Genomic DNA, 17,557 nt, shown 5'->3' on the forward strand with positions numbered 1-17,557 from the left:
TCTGGAAAGTTTTGCGTAGAATGGCAAGGGATACGACTCCAACACTCAAGGAAGATTTTTCACAGCTATGGTCGGGTATGTACTGATGTATGGTCGCGAGATTAGCACACGAAAGTGCTTAGGTACTCGAATGTTAAGGAGAGCGCTGAACGTGGTACGGGAGAATCATGGGAGGAATTCAGGTTCTTATAGAGACTCCACGGTCGGTCGGATAAGATAAGGATAAGAAGTACTGGGCTCGATGGATACTACGGGGAACACTTAGGCCGAGCCGATGGCATGCGAAGTAGTATTATGGGAACCAACTAATAGCAAATGCATCTTTGTCAGACAGCGCACAACATTTGGGAATATTAAGATCCTGAAGAAAGAGGTTGGCCTCAGTCCATTCGGTCGAAAGAAAGATGAACAGTACAATGGGATCTATCGCCTCATGTCTGACATAGGATATTTGAGACGGTCTGTTTAAAGGAGAATACGCCTTGTGGTATAAAGGAGGTATTAGTGTGGGAATGAGTATGGGGTTTTGAGTAAAGAGGTGACAGGAAAAGGTGGATATGAGATGGGATAGACGGAAGAGAGGAGCGACGTAGGCACTGCTCCATAACTCATTAAGGATGATCCAGTGATTACGCAGTGTGAATAGTATACTTTTCTCACTGCTTAATTATTGGATCAATCCGCCAATGACGTCATCACACCCCATATAAGGGGCTGATAGCCCATTCACTCTGTGCATTTACTGGAAACATCCGCCCTCCGGGGAGTGCGGTGGAGACAGGTCCCTGAAGCAGTGAGCGGGAGGAAGGTTGAAGCCAGCTTGAACACAGCAGGCATTTTTGATTCCCCCCCACACCCCACCCTGATAATAATAAGTGGATATGAAGGGACTTGTTTTCATCGCGCGACTCCGGCACTGCTCCATAACTCATTAAGGATGATCCAGTGATTACGCAGTGTGAATAGTATACTTGTCTCCGATCACCGAAACGTCTAGTAGTCTCCACCAGACTAACAACGAGGGTTCAAAAAGCATTAACCTGGGTACCATCCGAATTTTCGCTCCGCAACGCTAGAAAAAATCACGATTTTTAATAGCCTAAGTTTTAATAGCCACCGTAGAGTTCATTTGCCCAAAATCCCGCGGACTGATTCTCCCATGCTCCTGGCCAACTATGACCCCCTTTTTTTACCGAACTTTACGAGTCGTACCCCCGTATGAAGGCCTAGTGGAAGCTACGAAACGTCGGCTTTTAAACTTTAGTTCTTCTTTCGTGTTGTTATATTATACAGGCGTAAGAATAGAGAAAGTGCAGCCTCGAACATGCCAGAACAAAAGGATATAACAAAAACAGCATCATACCTTCAGTATTTCTAAAGGCTTCCTGGGTACCATCCTGGTCCTACTGTGGTGCGGTGGAAGGGACAGACAACAAACCCAGGATTATATAACGACCATCTCTTCCCATTACCAAGGAGGTTCTCCCTATTATTAACCACCTTACCACCACCGACCTACACCGCCTTAAGCCGGTTTCACACATTCAGAACCTTCCCCCGAACACCAGCCGGCCAGATTTTAAGGCCAAGCCTTTCTATACGAATCGACTTTGAGCTAAATTTGAGTCAAAGTTGACTGCCAACCATGCCCTGAACGACACACTAACACCAGTCAACCATGACCGAACCTCCCGTCCACACCAGAATGTTTGAAACTTTTGAAACATTCGGTTGGTGTACATGTAGTCGAACAGTAGCCGACCTGGCCGAACACCAGCCGACCTTGGTCCCGACCTACTCCTAACCATAGTTGGGGGCGTTGAGCTAGCGTTTGGGACGCCGAATTCGACTATGTGTCTGTAACAGAATTAGCCTTTGAGTTTGAGTCATCTTTATCTACGAGTACAGTATGCATTTAGCTCTTCACCCCATGGCCTAAGGCGATGGTAATAAAAATCATTTTTGTGAGGTAAATTCTTGACAGTGTGACCCAGAACTGTCCTGCGTGAGTTTTATCTTGTGTTCTGCTTTCCATCACCGATTAGATGATCGAGGGCTGATCCAAAGATTTAAAGTGGACAGAGGAAAAAGACTTTGTTATGAAAGGGGGAGTCTTTTTTTTTTCAAATTTGTGTGTGTGATCCACATTATATTAAGGCCTTTCACTTTCGCCTACACATCGTTTGTAAGTAATCTCCAAGCAGATCTTTTGGTGGGGGTAAGACAGTATCAAATTGGCCAGTCTGTATCCATTTCCCCGGGGAAATGGAAATGGATACAGACTGGCCAATTTGACTGTCTTACCCCCACCAAAAGATCTGCTTGGAGATTAGTTTGTACGTACTCAGTGGTGGGCAGTGTAAACTCGGCCTACAGTCGCTGCTGTAAACTCAGCAAATGCTACAATAGACTTCTAATGCTAGGATGAGACGTTCATATTTGGACAACTTGTTTTCGTCTGGGTCGGTGTCTTCGCACTTCACACAATCAAGACCCTTAATTATGGTGGATTTGCCTAGGGTAAAATGGGATCTAACACCTTAGGCCTAAATGCGGCGTATTTGATTATATGGATGACATTCTCTGGGAATCCAAAGACGTATTCGAGAATAAAATGGTTTGGCAAAAAAAAGTTGCCTTTATTATGAAATCTACGTAAGTTTAACAAATATCTAAACACACACACAGTATGGTAAAGCAAATAACAGGCTCTCATTTTCATCTCTTCACATTTTCTTCTTTTCTTTTGGAATGAATTTTGGCATTCTACAATAGCGTCGTTTTCCAATAGTACCTTTTTTGAATTAACGACATATAATATTTGCTCATTTTGTACCTGCTTTGTACGACTTACTGTAAGGTCGAAAACTTTTTTGTTTTGTGAAACGAAAATTCTTGCAGGAGTACACGTACAGAGTACGTCATCCATATAATCAAATCAACATGGCCTTAGCTACACCCCAAACAACGTAATTAGCTCACGGATGACTGTGCCCTATTAACAGTCCCTTTAATAACTCTGTAACTGTATTGACTCGATGGTTTACTAGTTCTTCTGTGGATCTTGTCGAAATATTACTGTTTGAAAGTGTTTCGCGATCTAGGTTAACGTGCACCCCTGAAATCATTCAGTGGTTCCCCCCACACGTCCGGAACGGTAACACTATCGGCCACATGCCGTGTTTATCACGCATTCCCCCGTCCCCTGCACGGTGCCATACCGAATGCCTGTCTCACCAGGCAAGTCTGGCGGTTCGTAGTCGCCACGATGCACCATCAAACCGTACTACTCAACCATTAGACATGCTGTGCCAGGGCGACTAGAATATGGTTCAAAATATATGCAAGACAAAACTGAGGGCTTCGAGTTTTGTATTTCTCTCACCTTGCATTAGAATACAAAACAAACATTTCATTCATTGTTTGACCTGACGTGCCCCCCTCCCCTTTCTCTCCCACCTGGGGCAAAGTCTATATCTGTCTGATGCCTGGTCGTGGTGTCCAGTCTACCGTGGTAGGGGCGGGTTCTCTTCGGGACTACAGGAGCTCTTCGCCGCCCGACCCAGGTACTGCTATTCAACTCCTGGCGTACAAAAAGCTGACCCTACAGCTCGTAACACTTCCACCGGGCGGCCAGTTGAGCTGGACGGGGGAAAACCATTAGAGCCCCGAAAACAACTCGCCCCAGGCTACGATAGACTGGACACCAGGCTGGATCGTGCTGTATTACGTACTATGTATTTCAGGGCTGTTGTGTATATTGCAGACCTGTTACATGTGCTGTACTATGTGCCCACGACTTACCATTGATCAGAAGTTTTCTGGTGTTTCACGACTGTCTGTAGCTTCCTTCTCCGTGTCAAGGCCGATCTACGCCACGGTCTAACACCACCACACCCTCAGTAAGGACAGCCACCGGCGAAAGGAACAATAGAACTAAACTTGTCGGACTCGTTTCTGGAGTTGGCTGCATGTTTTAAATGTCACCTCGGTACCACCATACATACATGTCATACTGGGGCTGTCTCTACGCTTGCGCCGGTGGCCGGCTTTTCATTTCCGGTATGGCGTGACGTCACTCGCCCAGCTGATTGACTGAGCTGTATCAGATTTCTGTTAGTGTTTTGACTAGTCAGGGCCATGTTGATTTGATTATATGGATGTCATCCTCTGATCTGGTAACCCCAAAACTGATGCGAGCGTGCGAAAAAATGTTTGGCTAAAAAGTTGCTTTCATTATGAAATCTACGCGGCCATGAATGTTGAATAAATGACTTAACAGTAAGAACACACAGAATATGGTATGGCTGTGTTTCCAGCTTTGAAACACGCTCGTTAGCCGTCCTATTTTATTTGACACCTAATACTTCCTCAATGGCACTTATTTGCAATGAGTATGGTTGATTCTACTGGCTTTTTGAAGAAATTACCACAAAATTTACGTTTTGTATCGCCACAGTGTCCTAATTACTTCTAGATAAGATCTGCTTGGATGATCAGGTAGCCGAACGGTAGCTCTCTCGAGCTGGGCAATGTACACCTCCCTGATTACGTCATAAAGAACCAAAGTGGGTCAAAGGTTTCTAAAAGTATTGGGAGTAGTCACTTGTACTTTGTCCTCAGTGGTTCACTGATCAAATCAATGACATTGCATAATCTCCTTCATCAAATAAACTAAACTCCCTGTGCACACGCGGGTACACGCCCGACACAACAAACTACGCATGTGGGTTAGGCAGACACAAGTTTTGTTACTTAGGTTGTAAACTTTGATTCGACGCACCCTCAATTCGTTGGGTAGTTTCCAATTGCGTTATATGTTAACAAAAGGTAATAACTGCAGCGGGTGGTAGACATAAAACTCGGGATGATAGTTCGGTTATTTGCCTTCCTACTTTACATAATGTAAACAAAAACAGCGAACGCCCGTATAGACAGGTGGGCAGACTGTGCCACAAGAACCTATCTCACGGCTATACTATTGATAACTGCATTGTGCACATGAAACACTTCAAATCTAAAACTCAACACGTATTAGATACAATACACGTACATCATTCTACTAAAGTAAATGCCCCAAATGGAAGGAAAACAAAAGATCACATGACTGTCACGGGACGCAGACGATACATACTCCCACTAGTACTGTAGTAAAGCTAAATGTAGGTACTAACGTACACGGACCAGCCCCATGTGCTCTGTGCACCATATTTGCAGCCGTTTAACTTGTTCGAAGGTTGGTGCACATAAGTAATGGATAAGGAAAGCCTCCTCCGTGTGTTGAGGGAACACGTCACTCATATTCCATGTTTGCAGGTAGGTTTACTAACATGTACGTCTCAGTCTCACTCTATCAGTCACCACGATAACATGGGCTCTCTGACGTGTCGACTGAAGAACACCCTGTAATATACTTTGTATGTCTGACTCTTTTGTATTCCAGCCGACAGCGTTGAGTTGGGTATAATTACGCTGGCACCGATGTTTGTTCCGCTAACTCATGATTATGCAATTGTGTATTGGGCGTGTGATTTCAATGGATTTCGCTAGGTGGCGCAGGTAAGCAATAACATTACAGCCAATATTCCACATGTCGCATTGAACTGAATTTCTACCTTGGTATCATAGGGTTTCCAGTCTTGTTCAGGTATGTATGGTCACTATCAACCTATTTCATACACTGTAATGGTGTAATAATAATATTACTAATACTGTAACATCTTTCGGAATTATTCAACAAATTTCCGACAGGAGAAATGCCAGTCATCGGCACCAGAGTGATCTTGATTTGGTTTAATTTTGATTAGATTTATTGAAATTGCAACAGTGCAATACGCGTGGGACAAAGGCAGATGTTCCTGGTGTTGTTTCTCACACATAGAAACGAATACTGGACAGACAATACTCATTTTCACTTGAGTTCAGTGGGGAAAGTCGTGTAAAGTGCCTTTCCGAAGGGCACAAGATCGGTGGCATGTCAGGACTCGAACCCGGGACCTCTTGGTTCCGAGTCGAGCACGCTGCCATTGCGCCACACGACCCCACCACCAAATCTTATCTTGTACGTTCTGTACAGTTTGTGCAGGGTGCCTGTGACGTGTCCGAGGTGGGGGACGGAAACCTCAACCACGTATTCCGTGTGGTCCCACAGACAGGACCCTGCGTCATCTGTCATCGTAAAGGCAGCCCCACCTTCATCAAGGTTAGGCCAAAGGACATCGACAGATATTTTGTTGGAAAATCAAAATCTATACGAATGAATGATGGCCATTTTTGTTTACATTGTGTACAAATTTTAATGCATATGCAAATTACATACAGATCTGTGTGTGGATGGTGTTCGGCACCAAGGGCAGGAATGTTTGCCTGTGTGTGGATGGTGTTCAGCACCAAGGGCAGGAATGTTTTCCTATGTGTGGATGGCGTTCAGCACCAAGGACAGGTATGTTAGTCTGTGTGTGGATGGTGTTCAGAACCAAGGACAGGTATGTTAGTCTGTGTGTGGATGGTGTTTTGCACAAAGGGCAGGTGCGTATGCATGTGTGTGGATGGTGTTTAGTACCAAGGACAGGAATGTTTGCCTGTGTGTGGATGGTGTTCAGCACTAAGGACAGGAATGCTTGTCTGTGTGTGGATATTGTTCAGCACCAAAGGGCAGGAATGTTTGCCTGCGTGTGGATGGTATTCAGCACCAAGGACAGGTATGTTAGTCTGTGTGTGGATGGTGTTCAGCGCGAAGGACAGGAATGCTTGTCTCTGTGTGGATGGTGTTCAGCACCAAGGACAGGTGTGTTAGCCTGTGTGTGGATGGTGTTCAGTACCAAGGACCGGAATGTTTGCCTGTGTGTGGATGGTGTTCATCGCTAGGGACAGGAATGTTTGTGTGTGGATGGTGTTCATCGCTAGGACAGGAATGTTTGTGTGTGGATGGTGTTCATCGCTAGGGACAGGAATGTTTGCCTAGCTGTGTGTGGATGGTTTTTAGTACAAATGACAGGTGCGTATGCCTGTGGACAGGTATGTTAGTCAGTGTGTAGATGGTGTTTAGCGCCAGGGGCACCAAAAAGACTGACCAAAATTTTTTTTCTCCCCGTGCCAGTGCCTTGGTCCAGAGTATCCCTTGAGTGTCCATCGCTACACCATTGAGTACCAGGCGCTGCAGAAGTTTCACGAAATCATCCCAGGTTACAGTCCTCGACCTTACCTTCTCATCCAGGACAGGCACATGTGTAAGCAGGAAATCGTTTTTCCTCAGTTTTTTTTCTATTCCAACATTTATTACAAGACATGGCGACGGCACACTTAAGTTTTTTCAACTTATATTTATGCCACCGCTAACGCAGAAAAACGCATGAACGGATAACAGACATACATGTGTACTCATATTCACCCGAGTAAAGTGAGGAAATTCGTGTAAAGTACCTTTCCCAAGGGCAAAAGATCGATGGCATGGCAGGGTTCGAACTCGGGACATCTTGGTTCCGAGGTGAACACTCTACCGGTACGCCACACGACCCAATTCAGGTTGGCAAGTAGGCAACCTAAGCCAGAAGGCTACCAATATTTCAGGTTGCCATCAACATCGGGTGTTTATCTTAGAAGGCAAGCCGTAAGACCACCTTTAAAGGTATCACTCACATGCTGGCTGAGGTGTGATTTTATGGCATGCTTACCTATTCCATTTATTTCATTTTGAAACTTATCTTACAGATCTAGAGAAAGATAAAAAGGAGAAGCTGTTTTTATTTATTATATTCTATTTTTTTATATTTTATTTTCTACTTGAACAGTGTGACCATATTGTTAAATTTCAATGTACATGTTCAGTACAACTGGTGTAAAGCTCTGGATATTTATAATCTTTATAACGCTCTACGCCCTACCTTTCAGGCTGCATGTTCAACATGTGTGTTGGGGTTTAGGCAAGCCTATCTGGTATATACATTTTGTTCCTACTGTCTGCATCAGTTGTCATGGAGGACCTCTCTGATGGGTACGTCACACTACAAGCAGAGCTGATCAGAGGCAAGCTCCATCTAGCAGCTGTAAGGAATATTGCAGTTTTTATGGCCCGTGTTCATTCAGCAACGTGTCATCAAAGCCAAAATGAACTACTGACATCATTCAGGTGACTAATTTTTATCTATCGCTTACGTTTAAAATGAGCTATTCAGTTATCACTATACTTCACATTTTGTCAGGGAGGCCATGTCTTTGGACTGGGCAATTGGAATACACTTGTTAAGGATTGTAACGTTATGATTGGATACTATGTGTTATGTCAAGGTGAGCAGTCTTGACAATTATTATCCCAAGACTGATTGTTCCCAAACATTTCTGAGTATTTATCTCCATGAAAGAGGTATTTGTGTATGTGTGTGTATGTGTGTGTATGTGTGTGTGTATGTGTGTGTGTGTGTGTGTGTGTGTGTGTGTGTGTACATGAGTCAATATGAATGTGCTAACGCAGATCATGGAAAAAGTGCAAAACCCTTGCAAAATAACCTAAGAGAATTAAAATCTTACTGATTTGCTTCCAGAAACCCAGCCATGGTATCTCTAACAGAACAGTACATCTTCACGCGGCCTTTTCAAAAGGACGACCCGACCAATCACAGCTCAGAGCCAATAACGGCAATCCTCCATCTTGTGCACGATGACACGGAACTACTAAGCATCGTGGGAAAGTTTAAGCGACTTTTCCTGGAGAAGCGGGAGTGCTTGGTGCACGGTGATCTCCACAGCGGGTCTGTTCTTGTCAGACCTGGGGATGGAAGTGTTAAGGTAGGGAACACAACACATTCACGACAAGAATTCTTTATTTTATACCTCCATGAATGTTTTTAGGTTTTGTGGGATGTGCATGTGGTGACATGTCAAAACAACTCAGTCTAGCTCAGTTTTCATGGAGACAATGGCCTGAATCCAGTGACAGGGTTATTTTCACCCGTCTTGTCTATGCAATAAACAACAATTTGTCATTTCAAAATTAGAGCAGCTTTGCTTGTAGAACACAGAGTCTTTAGAATTAGATTCATTAGTGCTTTGACCGTAGAATTTAGCAGTGCCGTTAATAAAGGTTAGACATCCAGGTACTGAGATACACAATGAAATTGTTACTCAAGCAACTGGATAGGTTTTGAAAATTGTCAGAAGTTTCAAGTAGCAATCACTTTTTGTCAGTGACTGAAAAGCAGCGGATGCTACTTAAAACGTCAGATAGCTTTCGAAACCTATCCAGTTGCTTGAGTAACAATTTCCTTGTGAATTTAGTCTGCCTTTCATGCCCAGGTCATAGACGCGGAGTTTGCGTACGTCGGTCCATCGGCCTTTGATCTGGGTCTGTTACTGGCCAGCTACGTCTTTTCTTACTCTGCACACAAGGAGAAGGGGACTGGTGCAGAAAGCAGGGAGTTCTGTGAACTGTTGTGTCAGGCGATTTTACTGACAGGTATTGTTTTGTTTGTTTATGTGCGCATAAAAACCAATTTTAGTAAATGATAATAAGAAGAATGTGAAACCAGAAACCCTGCCAGATCTATGTTGCAATCATAATTAAAACAAAAATTGTTTTTATTGGTTTATTTATTGATGTTTTATAATGCAGTTTCAAGATCGACGCCCCTTCTATTTTCCCTGTGTTGTATTGTACAGAGTACGCAATTCAGCTTTTATTAGCTGCCTGGTACCACTTATCATAAACCATTCATTTATTAATTCATTCATAATGCAGTTATTTTGAGATCAAGAAACCCAACAATACTCGACAGGTCTTACATCTCTGTTATCCAGGTGAAACATACAGCAAACATCTGACAACACGAGAAGATGCGACATCGTACTTCTCCCAGCTCATGCCGGAAGTCGCCGGTTTTGCAGGATGTGAGGTCATCAGAAGGTGAGGGGTATGAAATGAGCAAAAATACTTTTATCATTAAGGCCATGTTGATTTGATTATGTGGATGACATCCTCTGGGACTCCAGAACTGATGCGAGAGGGCGAATAAAAAATAATCGTGGCAAAAAAGTTGCCTTCATTATGAAATCTACGTCGTCATGAAGGTTAAGCAAATGACTAAACATTTGAGTATGTTTAAAGTTAAAACTCTTGTTCCAACACAAAAAATTCTCTCACCTAGAGCTTTCGACCAGTCACTTTGGTCTTCCTCGGTAGACTGACCCAGTGAAGCTTGTCACGTGGCTTCTTTGAAGTGTGACGTCAACACTGGGTCAAGGGTATCTGGTAGACGATGTATGGTATGGCGAAAAATAGACTCTTCATTTTTATTTCTTCACATTTTCTTCTTTGCCGTTTGGACTGATTTTGGCATCTCCTACGACATTAGTATCGTCTTCCAATATTCGTTTTGTAACTTAAGGCATATATTTGCTCATTCTGCGGCTGCTTTGTACGATTTGTAGTATGGTCGAACGAACACGGACTACGTATTTATTTTTTTGGAAACAGACGAAAATTCATGCGCCCGCGGATGCCATCCATACAATCAAATCAACATGGCCTAAATAAAAATTGCACTGTATACTAATATGATTGTACTGTATTCCTTAAAATTGCACTGTATACTAATATAATTGCACTGTATTCCGTAAAATTGCACTGTATACTCTGGTACCCCTGAACATCACATCGACTTTTGCATTCCGTCTGTAGGATCATTGGAGCGGCCCATGTGGCTGATGTGGAGGGGTGTCCGGCAGCTGAGGAGCGGGCTCTCCGGGCAGGGATCTGGCTACTGAAGAACCACCACACTGTCACCTCAGCAACGGTCTTCCTCAACTGTCTTCACCCACAAACTCGTGCGTAACCTTTACCACACTGAACTGGCCATTTTTTACAAGGGTTCAAAATACTGGGTGCATATATGCACCTTCGTACAAGTAGAATTGGAACTGTGCAGGCATTTTATATGCTAACCTGTGCCTAAACTTTCCTAGCCTGGGTACCATCCCCAGTAGTATATTCGCAAACTCTATAACTCTGTCTGGACTTGAACACATATACAACGATTGGTCATGACGTCATGTAATGAGCTAGCCCGAGCAGCGGGGCTTCATTTGATTGGCTGAGCCTCAGAGGCGACGGCCAATGGCGCACCTGCATTATTCAAGTGATGTTTGTTGTTTTGTAAACACAGATCTTCGCGCGAGTATTCCTTTTCTCGGTGCGTTCTTTTTTTTTTTTAAATACCGGTAGGACGCCCAAAACATCACGAACAAAATTATTCAATGCATCTTTTTGCTCATTTTTGAGCGACGATATTCCGTCTAAATCGTCCAAAACGGACGTGATTGCAAGGTCAACATCAACCTCCGTGAGCTGAGCGGCTTGTGCGTCAGCCATGTTGATGATTTATCACGGAAAGACTGACTACGGCTATATCATGTGCGCTTTAGCGTTCGGTTCGCCGTCGGACATGTTGATGATAAGGCGTTCGGACGTTCGAACGGACGCTAACGTCGCCGTTCGGACATCCGAACAGCCCTTACCTAATATGTACACACCCAAAAAAGGGCTTAGACGAGTAGGACCAATCAGCGCGCTCGTTCAAAATCTGAACGAATATTAGACTCCAGGCGCTACATATGTGTTGAAGTCCAGACCCAGTTATAGAGTTTGCGAATATACTACTGGGGATGGTACCCAGGCTAAAACTTTCCATGTAATAGGTTGATATATTCAATGCAGGTCTGGATTTTTATTGGTAATTGTTTCTGCTAATGGGTGCATCATGCATTTTTTTAAAATAAATTGATGTCATAAGGATGGAGTCCTAGAGATTTACAAGTGTTTTTGTAATACTTAATATTATGTTTGCCTCTATGTGTGTGGTTTTTGTTCAGCACCAAGCACAGGTGTGTTTGCCTGTGTGTGGATGGTGTTCAGCACCAAGGACAGGTATCTTTGCCTGTGAGGATGGTGTTCAGCGCCAAGGACAGGTGTGTTTGTGTGTGGATGTTGTTCAGCACCAAGGACAGGTGTGTTTGTGTGTGGATGGTGTTCAGCACCGAGGACAGGTGTGTTTGTGTGTGGATGGTGTTCAACACCGAGGAAAGGTGTGTTAGCCTGTGTGTGGACGATGCTCAGCACCAAGGACATGTGTGTTTGTGTGTGGATGGTGTTCAGCACCAAGGACATGTATGTTTGACTGTGTGGATGGTGTTCAGCAACTACTAACATTGGCTGACTTTGGAGTAAGGCGGGATCTGTGGTTGTCTATACACAGCTACTTGGAGGGAAGAATCCAACGGGTCAAGTGGGGAGCATGTTTGTCTGAACCACGTGAAGTCTTAGCGGGTGTGCCTCAGGGTGGTTTGCTTTCCCCACTGCTCTTTGTCATTTGCATTAACTCGTTAGACACCTGTTTACCGTCCTCTGTGTTCCCAGTCAAATACGCCGACGATTTAACAAACAGTGAATACCTAATGGGGTCGCTTCCTGGCCAAACACAAAGGGCACTGGACGCCATTACCGAGTGGGCCGTGCCATTCTCGCTAGCAACTAATGGGGATAAGACTAAGGACATGATCGTCAGCGCGAGGAGAAGGGAGAATGTCCCTGTGCCCCCACACCCTACTGTAGATGGCAAGCAGATCCAAAGGGTTACTTCGTTCAAACTACTTGGCGTACATATCTCTGCTGACCTTACATGGGACGCTCATGTTCAGTATATGCTATCCAAGACCCGACCCCGAATCTATTATCTTGCTGCCGCCAGGAAAGCTGGACTTCCCCCGGACGTACTCACTCAGATATATCTGTCTTTCATCCGCCCGATCTTGGAATACGCTAGTCCTGTATGGGGAGGACTGCCCATTCGTCTGACTCACATTCTCGAAGGAGTACAAAAGCGCTGCTGCAGAATCATGGGCATCCCTACGAACTCCTTACCTACCTTGGCGTCCAGGCGTGACCAGGCAACACTACGTGTCTTCCGGAGTATCCTAGATGATAAGGATAACCCACTGAACTGTTTTATATCCTGTCCATTGCGTAGTGGCTATGACCTCCGACGAGTTAGACATGTCATGACTTCACGTAGCCGTACTAAGAGACATGAACAGTCATTCTTCCCCAGAGCCATTAAGCTGTACAACATGAGCTAAGCGATGGGAACTGATATACTTTGTACTTGCTGTTTACATTTGTTCGCTTTTTAGCTGTTTTTATATATGTACAACAATGTCCGTTTTTAATATAATAATGTACCGTTTTAAATCGTGTTCCTGAGAGCCCAGTGTTTTTACTGCATTTTGATGTAACTGTCAACGTATTTCATGGCACAAATTTATTTGTACAGGCAAGTTGACTGCAATAAAACTGAAACTGAAACTGAAACTGAAGGATGCTGTATTTTGTATGCTCAACAGCATTTCTAAAAAGTCTACCCTGCTTTAAATTTGGTGGCGTTAACCCGGTACACCAGTTTGGTTCCATATTGGTGATGGAAGATGTGTGCCTTAGACGTTACGTAAGTTCGGAGTAAGTACACAGGATTGGTCTACCGTTTATTTACGTTTCTACGCAAATTCAACACCGAGTACTTGCCTTTGGTGTTCACGAAGGTAATTTTTTACCACTCGGCAGTCTGCACCATGGTATCTTTCCAGGTACTTAAGATATGGATAAAATGAAACATTTTGTTTCTAAAAAACGCCAGGATATTTACCTTGATGATAGGGTCCTGTCCGGAAATCATGAATGGTGACTGTAACCACAGGCGCTAGGCTACCGAGTTTTTGTTGAAAACTATGTTGTTTTGTAAACCATTAAAAACTATTTTACAACTCGATTGTTTTGATTATGTTATAACATACACTATGTAATGCGTTACTCACTCAGTCCGTTGCAATCACAATACACAAGGAATGGACATAATCCGTTGAAAGATTCCCGAGAATCATACACTCAACACACACTGTGAACTCGGTCTACAACCTGACAAGGATTCCAAAGAACCATACGAACATATACCGAAGATTGCCGAGAGCCCAACGGCGACTTCCGAACGCTTTAGCTTGGTTAGGTACTAAGTACTAGTATACACTTTTTGAAGTTATCATCGCTAGCGCTAGCCCCGGCTTGGGGTTCTATCGAGTCGAGCAGCGGTTTTGCGAACGCGTTCGAATAACTGCGAAACCAGTTCTACTCCCGTCGGCCTTTGCGCCTTCTATCTCTATCAGAACGCCCATTCGGAAGTAACAGCTAAGTAATGAGAGTGCTTTTTAGTGTGATTCAGCCGACCAAGTACCCAGTATGTGTTATATATGTATGAGTGTGGAGAATTCTCGGGAATCTTTCAACGGACTGTGTCCACGGTGTGTTGTGTTGAGTGTATGATTCTCGGGAATCTTTCAAACTCAACCATTGACGGAAGTGTTGAGTGTATGATTCTCGGGAATCTTTCAAGATCTTTCAACGGACCGACCTCACGGTGTTATGTGTTCAGGGTATGATTCTCGGGAATCTTGTACGGAGTGCACAGTGAATTTGTTGTTCAGTTACCTATAAAGTACATGTATATATTTGAATAAAGTAACAACGATCTCAACAAAAACTCGGTGGCCTATCGCCCATGCTGTAACTTGACTTTGCGCGTTTGTGTGCTGTGTTGACAAAACAACATGGAAATCGAACAACCCACCGAACATTTCGAAACAATCGAATGGAACAAGCGTTGATTCGAATAGTGACGTCATACGCCTGCCTGTGTTTGAAATTTCATACTGTGTTGTCACAACAACAACAACAACAAAACAACGGGACAGGAGTGTTCAACAGAAGATGCCGCCCACAACGCGCAGAAAGAGCAGGCTGTCAGTCAAGTCCAGCACTATTAGCACAGAATCTTCGTGGTCGAGCGAGGTAAAGTTTATTCCAACATACTTGTAAGAACGTTTAAACAGTTAACAAAGAAGTTAAATTCTATCGTTTTCTAACAACTGTTTTTGTTTGTTCAACCTTCTGGAACGGTGAAGATCTGATAATTTCTCATGACGAAAGCTCTGATCCCAATTGAAACATTCCCGTGCTAGTAGATAATTTTGTTCCGAAGGGTTCAATCTATCCATCTATCTTGGAAACAGGCATAATTTTCCTTCTGCAGTTAAGTTTGTTTGTTTGTTTCATTAGGATCTTCAATTTTTACACTATTCTTTTTCGAAAGATATGGTGGGTTCTTTAACGTGCGTGTGGTGTGGCAAACACGGGGCCCCCTTTTAATGTCCTATCCAAAGGGACGTCCCTAACCGAAGCCAGGTACTTATTCCACCTGAGTGAATTCGAAGTGAGGGACATCGTACATTTCCCAATCGGTGACGTGGCAGGATTTGAACCCGCGCCCGTGACCTCTAGGTTCTGAGCCGAACACTTTGCCGTTACCACACACACACTACGTCAAGACTATTCCTTACATCTTAACTATAACCTAATAACTTATCTATAACCAGGGAGAAGAAGAAGAAGACATCCGAGGAAGACCCGGTGTGTTGTCTGCGCTACTCCAGTTCCTGTGTGCCGCGGTTGCTCTCGGGACGGGTGTATATAGTGCTGTGCAGCAGGATCTGCCGGCACTCTGGCAGAAGGACGACGTCAAGGTGAGGTCGACTGCGGTTAAAGGCATCCAATACAACTTCATGGCGGCAAAATCCAAAAAATTTAGTGCCGGTGCAATGCGCCAAGTGGGTAGCAGAGTGGGTAGTAGAGTGAGTTCGGTTTCGGCCGAGTCATACCAATTAGACTTTTAAAATCTTACATACTGCTTTCTCGGCTTAGCACACTTAGCACTTCATTTTTTATTCATCATATTATATATTGCACCAGGTCAGGTGGTAGATTGTTTCACTACAGAAGATTGTGACAACGTGAATCTTACACATGTTTTTGTGCGCTGATTTAGGTGTGTTTTATTGATTTTTACAGTCGCGGCTTCTGCTTGCCAACCACGCCACACTAGTCTTGGTCCTGTCTATCGCCGTCCTGGTGACCTGTGGTAAACTGGTGTCCAGTCTGGTCTCCAAAGTGCGACGTGTGCGCAGCGCCACCTGGCGATCCTCCAGGGAACACGAGGGCTCTGACGTCACCAAGGTGCTCACACTAGCCATGCTCACGGGAATCTGCGCATGCCTGGTTCTTTACGTCACGGTCTGCTACCTCATCGCACATCCGTGGCTGGACATTTCTGAGACAACTTACGCCACCAGGTTGGCAGCGTCCCTAGCGGTATGTCTCAGCACTGCAGCCATCCTCGTTTCCCTGATCGTGACCTCTGCACTTCTGGACCAAGTGCTGATCTCTTTTGGACTCGACCCCGACCAGACGAATTTCGCCGTGATCGTACAATGCGTAACGTCTAATTCGGCAGCCCTGATGACCCACCTCGGCCTTGTCTCGTCCATGTACTCCCTAGCCTGGGTGTCCGCCGAGGCCGGGGCCCAGCTATGGCTTCAGAGGATCGCCCTAGTTCTCATCGGCGGTCCCGCATGTTTGCTAGAGGCAGTTTTATTGTTCTGGACTATCAAAAAGCTGGCCCGCGTCATTATCACTGTGGTCAGCCAAAATGTCAAGAAAGTCGTCGAGATTGTCAGAGCCATTCGGCTCTCTCTGCCGGCAATGTTTCTGCTATCGTGCCTGGCGACAAGCGGGGCGGTGTACGGGGTTGTTTCTACCGGGGAGAAGGGCCATGATGATGCGGTGTTTGCCGCCTTGGTTGTAGTTACTGCTATGGCTGTTGCCGTGAACGCTGGGCTCGGACTGTGGCTGGTTTACGTCGTTCTTCCTCTGGACAACCAGGAGCAAATCCAGCGGGGAGGAGAGGACTTCATGGCGGCTTTGTTAATGGAGATCCCCTTCCTACCGAAACAACCTAAGGAGGACTAACTCATCTACCTTCAAAATAACTATGCGTAAAGATGGAGGACAATGCCTGGCTAGTGGCACACCAAGTTAAACTTTGTAATTTAGAGTCAGGGCTTGAAATACTTTTTTCTGTATATCTGGTGACAGTCAAGGCATCAATTACATGCATCCACCAACCCAGTACATGGCCCAGTGCAAGTTAGGTGCAGGTAGACATAAAAAATATCTGCACAGCTCCAGTTTTACCTGCACTTACCTGTATATACCTAGTACACGGACCAGTGCAGGTTAGGTGCAGGTAGACATCAGAAATATCTGCACAGCTCCAGTTTTAACTGCACCAAGGAAGGTGCATATGCACCCAGTATTTCGAGCCCTTAAAGGAGTACTTACCTCCAGAAGGAGGTACTATATTTCGACAGGCATTTATTTTTGGAATTGAAAAATCCATATTATTTTACAGTATACAATTAAATGCCCATTTTGCGCGCAAGTCTTAAAACGCATCGAATCCAGGACAAACTCTCCAAATACCCTCAAAACTATCCCAGAATACACCACGCTACCCCATTAGTGTCTATGTTTTAAACAAAAAGTTACGTTACAGACCTCATTTCGGGGCGATAAGACAAATTCATACCGTTTTGTGTTCTTTGGTATCTTACCAACCATTGCCCTTCT

General features: G+C 44.5%; 2 protein-coding genes across 4 annotated transcripts in view; one reads left to right on the forward strand and one right to left on the reverse strand.

Annotated features, from left to right (window-relative positions):
- LOC109466059 (membrane progestin receptor beta-like) overlaps positions 1–4,057 on the reverse strand; it is an 8,050-nt gene extending 3,993 nt beyond the window's left edge. The window contains exons 1-2 of one of the 3 annotated variants that reach the window (XM_019763659.1): positions 3,805–4,057; positions 1,364–1,406 (exon numbers count right to left, since the gene is read on the reverse strand). In XM_019763659.1, coding sequence (XP_019619218.1) covers positions 1,364–1,396 — 33 coding nt within the window. In that variant the 5' untranslated portion in view covers positions 1,397–1,406; positions 3,805–4,057. Of the gene's footprint in view, positions 1–1,363; positions 1,407–3,459; positions 3,475–3,804 lie in introns of those variants that run through there. The other 2 variants (XM_019763660.1, XM_019763661.1) reach the window with 2 other exon arrangements.
- Positions 4,058–4,981: 924 nt separating this feature from the next.
- On the forward strand, positions 4,982–17,087 carry LOC109466063. Its single transcript, XM_019763665.1, has 10 exons — positions 4,982–5,316; positions 6,077–6,202; positions 7,100–7,229; positions 7,969–8,128; positions 8,541–8,784; positions 9,292–9,451; positions 12,561–12,579; positions 14,791–14,884; positions 15,469–15,615; positions 15,941–17,087. Exons 1-10 carry the CDS (start codon positions 5,254–5,256, stop codon positions 16,895–16,897), a joined length of 2,100 nt encoding a protein of 699 aa, XP_019619224.1. The 5' UTR covers positions 4,982–5,253; the 3' UTR covers positions 16,898–17,087.
- Positions 17,088–17,557: the final 470 nt, after the last annotated feature.

The sequence above is a fragment of the Branchiostoma belcheri genome, unplaced genomic scaffold (genome assembly GCF_001625305.1).
Source record: "Branchiostoma belcheri isolate BF01 breed outbred unplaced genomic scaffold, Haploidv18h27 scaffold16, whole genome shotgun sequence".
Taxonomy (NCBI): domain Eukaryota; kingdom Metazoa; phylum Chordata; class Leptocardii; order Amphioxiformes; family Branchiostomatidae; genus Branchiostoma; species Branchiostoma belcheri.